The sequence below is a fragment of the Salvelinus namaycush genome, chromosome 2 (genome assembly GCF_016432855.1).
Source record: "Salvelinus namaycush isolate Seneca chromosome 2, SaNama_1.0, whole genome shotgun sequence".
Taxonomy (NCBI): domain Eukaryota; kingdom Metazoa; phylum Chordata; class Actinopteri; order Salmoniformes; family Salmonidae; genus Salvelinus; species Salvelinus namaycush.
In genome coordinates, this window is record NC_052308.1 from 74057803 (window position 1) to 74062505 (window position 4703).

Sequence of the window (4703 nt, forward strand, 5' to 3'; positions counted from 1 at the left end):
ATCCAGCCTCAGTGTTCTATAGTGATGACCAGTATTGGGATGCAGCCTCAGTGTTCCATAGTGATGAACAGTATTGGAATCCAGCCTCAGTGTTCTATAGTGATGACCAGTATTGGAATGCAGCCTCAGTGTTCCATAGTGATGAACAGTATTGGAATGCAGCCTCAGTGTTCTATAGTGATGAACAGTATTGGGATGCAGCCTCAGTGTTCTATAGTGATGAACAGTATTGGAATGCAGCCTCAGTGTTCTATAGTGATGAACAGTATTGGGATGCAGCCTCAGTGTTCTATAGTGATGAACAGTATTGGAATGCAGCCTCAGTGTTCCATAGTGATGAACAGTATTGGAATGCATTCTCAGTGTTCTATAGTGATGACCAGTATTGGAATGCATTCTCAGTGTTCTATAGTGATGACCAGTATTGGGATGCAGCCTCAGTGTTCCATAGTGATGAACAGTATTGGAATGCATTCTCAGTGTTCTATAGTGATGACCAGTATTGGAATGCAGCCTCAGTGTTCCATAGTGATGAACAGTATTGGAATGCATTCTCAGTGTTCTATAGTGATGACCAGTATTGGAATGCATTCTCAGTGTTCTATAGTGATGACCAGTATTGGAATGCATTCTCAGTGTTCCATAGTGATGACCAGTATTGGAATGCAGCCTCAGTGTTCCATAGTGATGAACAGTATTGGAATGCATTCTCAGTGTTCTATAGTGATGACCAGTATTGGAATGCATTCTCAGTGTTCTATAGTGATGACCAGTATTGGAATGCATTCTCAGTGTTCTATAGTGATGACCAGTATTGGAATGCAGCCTCAGTGTTCCATAGTGATGAACAGTATTGCAATGCATTCTCAGTGTTCTATAGTGATGACCAGTATTGGAATGCATTCTCAGTGTTCTATAGTGATGACCAGTATTGGAATGCATTCTCAGTGTTCCATAGTGATGACCAGTATTGGAATGCAGCCTCAGTGTTCCATAGTGATGAACAGTATTGGAATGCATTCTCAGTGTTCTATAGTGATGACCAGTATTGGAATGCATTCTCAGTGTTCTATAGTGATGACCAGTATTGGAATGCATTCTCAGTGTTCTATAGTGATGACCAGTATTGGAATGCATTCTCAGTGTTCTATAGTGATGAACAGTATTGGGATGCAGTACAACACTGTTTCATCACCTCTTAGTCTACAGGTTGGTTAGCAAAGACTTGGGTGAAGACATCATAATCATCATTCCATCTATCTCTCCTTCATCTTTGCATTCCATATCTCACTTTTTTTCTCTCCCTCTCCAGCTCTTCCACTCTGTGATGGACGGATATGGCAGTGTGAGCTCCGCCTGCCTGTCGTTGCTAGGCGCCGGCGGGCGCGGCCTGTTGTCCTTGCGACCGTCGTCAACAACAACCGGCCCCTCTAGCTCCGCCTCCAGCCTGGTGTTCCACGCGAGCTTTGCCGTGCTGCGGCTGGCGTTGCTATGGCTGGTGACCTCTGCGTTGTTAAGGAACTATCGCCGGGCGCGGGCGGAGTTGTACCGCCCGGTGGTGGACCTACAGGACTATGAGATGGTGGAGCTGTTTCTACGACGACTGAAGATGTGGATGGGCCTCAGCCGCACCAAGGAGGTAGGAGCACTTCTTGTTTCAACTTCCTGTTTCATGTTTAGAGAGCTTCCTACTTCCTGAGGGCTTCCTGTTGCAGTAATGTGGTATTACTGCTAAAAGATGTTATCTTACTTAGATGTTGCTTACCCATAAAATGCATTGCCTTGATGTCTTAAGTTAAATGATCCCACTGCACTAACCCTAAAAAGAGCTTGCTACAAGTGGGGTACATTTGACTTTTATTCCAGAATACTGTATTGTTTAAGCCTGTACTTTATATTGACTCTCTCTCTCCCTCCGTCTCCCTGCCTCCCCCCTCTGTCTACCTCTCTCTCTCTCGCCCCCCCTCTCCTCCATCCCTCCCTCCCTCAGTTTCGTCACAAGGTGCGTTTTGAGGGCATGGAGCTCCCCCCCTCTCGCTCCTCCTCCACCAGTGACTGTAAGTCCCTGTGCCTGCCCCCTCTGGACGGCTCCGAGTCGCCCCCCAGCCCTGGCAGCCTGGACGGGACCTCTGAGGCCTCCTGGAGACCCAGCTCTTCCAGCCCCTGTAGCCTGACAGAGGCCCCCGGGATGGGGCTAAGCCTGGGCCTGGGGCCTGGCGGTTTGGGACCAGGTGCGTTGGCGGGTGGAACTACCTTGCGGGAAAGGACGGAGACTGAGGCGACTCTGAAGAGGCTTCTCCCCACGCTGGATGCTTTGCTGCAGCAGCTGGACCGGGTCACCGTGGCGACCGAGGAGCTATACCGTACGGAGTGTGTCCTGGAGCGTGCCCAGAGGAAAGGACGAGGGCCGAAGGGGAGGAGAGGAGAGAAGGAGAGGGGGAAGAGTAGAGAGGGCCGAGGAGGGAAGGGAAAGGGGGATGAGAAAGACTCTGCTGGACGGAGAGAAAGAAAAGGAGGGCAGCAGAAAGTCAACACTGTGGTGGGGGTAGTGGGCATGGGTCAGCCTGAAGATACAGGGAACTCTGGGGCTAACCCTAAACACACCCCTGCCCCGAAATCGACCCCTGTCCCGGATCCTCCCCCTATATCTACCCCTGCCCCGAAATCGACCCCTGTCCCGGATCCTCCCCCTATATCTACCCCTGCCTCTAAACCTGCCCCGAAATCTACCCCTGTCCCTGTTGTTACCCCTGTATCTACCCCTGCCTCTACCCCTGCCCCGAAATCGACCCCTGTCCCGGTTCCTCCCCCTATATCTACCCCTGCCCCGAAATCGACCCCTGTCCCGGTTCCTCCCCCTGTATCTACCCCTGCCTCTAAACCTGCCCCGAAATCTACCCCTGTCCCTGTTGCTACCCCTATATCTACCCCTGCCATGAAATCGGCCCCGGATCCTACCCCAATATCTACCCCTGTCCCTAAACCTACCCCGAAATCTACCCCTGTATCTGCCCCTATACCTGACCCAAAATATACCCCAGTTTCTACCCATATAATTTCCCCTGCCTTGACCCCTGCTCCTGCCCCTGTACCCCTCTCTACTCCCGCCCTACCCTCCACCCCTGCCCCCTCCTCCACTCCCGCCCCTCGAGAGTGGGACCCCCCTACGGAGAGAGAGACCCTGCCCCCCTCCAGCCTCTTCAACCACCCAGCCCACACCACCACCATTCCCACACGCAAACGCAAACGCAAGCCCCCACCACTCAAGAACAAGGTGCACCCCAACCCAGACAGGCATGTGTCCGGACACCCCAAACCCTGAGGACCCCTCCTGAAGGACCCTCAAGAAGAAAGGATGTTAGGGATGGATGGACAGAACGGGCCGTAGGGAGGAGTGGAAGGAAAGGAAGGATCCTGGGTTGAGGATGAGTGGGCGTCGGTCACAGCGGGTGATGTCACTGGTGTTCCACTCTAAATCCAGAAGGAGAGAAAGCGAGAGAGGAGGGAAAGAGAGAAATAGAAGCCCCAAAACAGCGACCGCTCACCATGGAGTTGGCATGGAAACAAGGTGCAGGTCGCCAGTTCTTTACCCCCGTCCCCGTCCCCTGACCCCATGTGACCCCGGAGGTCGTGTGGTGGCGTCGACAGAAGCACATGTTGTGCTGACATTAGGAGTGCTGACTGTATGTTTAGTCAATGAAGAGTGTGTACACGACCTGTTGATGATGATGTACACGACCTGTTGATGATGATGTACACCGCTTGTTGATGATGATGTACACCGCTTGTTGATGATGATGTACACCGCTTGTTGATGATGATGTACACCGCTTGTTGATGATGATGTACACCGCTTGTTGATGATGATGTACACAGCTTGTTGATGATGATGTACACAGCTTGTTGATGATGATGTACACAGCTTGTTGATGATGTACACCGCTTGTTGATGATGATGTACACAGCTTGTTCATGATGATGTACACAGCTTGTTGATGATGCTTCAGTGTGTTATCTATGTTGTTGCATTTGTTGTTTCTATTTGATCATGAAAACATAAGGAAGCTATTGTTCTTGATCACCATGTGTCTGTGGGACCTGTCTAAACGCTCTGTTCAGAAGCTTTGGAGATTTCAAACCCACACACACACACACACACACACACACACACACACACACACACACACACACACACACACACACACACACACACACACACACACACACACACACACACACACACACACACACACACACACACACACACACACACACACACACACACACACACACACACTCTCACACACACACACACACAGACACACACTCACACTCATGCATTTTAGGTGCAACCACGCAACCTTTGCATGAACACAGATGCTAAAATCAAAGAGGCTATCAGGGTGCCAACAGACTGGCTGCTTCAGGACTCTCACTTAAGAAGGTAGGGAGGAAGAACAATGAAGGAGAAGAGAAGGTGGGAGCAAGAAAGAATGGAAGATACTGTAGTTGGTGAAAAAGATGAGCGATAGCAGGAGAGATGAACGTGTTGAATTGATGCAGGAACAGTTGTTTGAGAGCGAGCGAGAAAAGCGAGAAAGAAGGCATCTCTGCTTTTAGCCTGGAGTCTTAACTCCGTCCTGAACTACAACGGTTTCACCTTAAAAACTACAACACTTAACGATCAGGAGGAAGCGAGGGTA

General features: G+C 50.4%; 1 protein-coding gene across 1 annotated transcript in view; it reads left to right on the plus strand.

Annotated features, from left to right (window-relative positions):
* Positions 1–4203, plus strand: part of LOC120018245 (polycystin-1-like) — a 70376-nt gene extending 66173 nt beyond the window's left edge. The window contains exons 40-41 of the mRNA XM_038961338.1: positions 1313–1639; positions 1991–4203. Of these exons, the coding sequence (XP_038817266.1) occupies positions 1313–1639; positions 1991–3322 (1659 nt within the window). The 3' untranslated portion in view covers positions 3323–4203. The remainder of the gene's footprint in view (positions 1–1312; positions 1640–1990) is intronic.
* Positions 4204–4703: the final 500 nt, after the last annotated feature.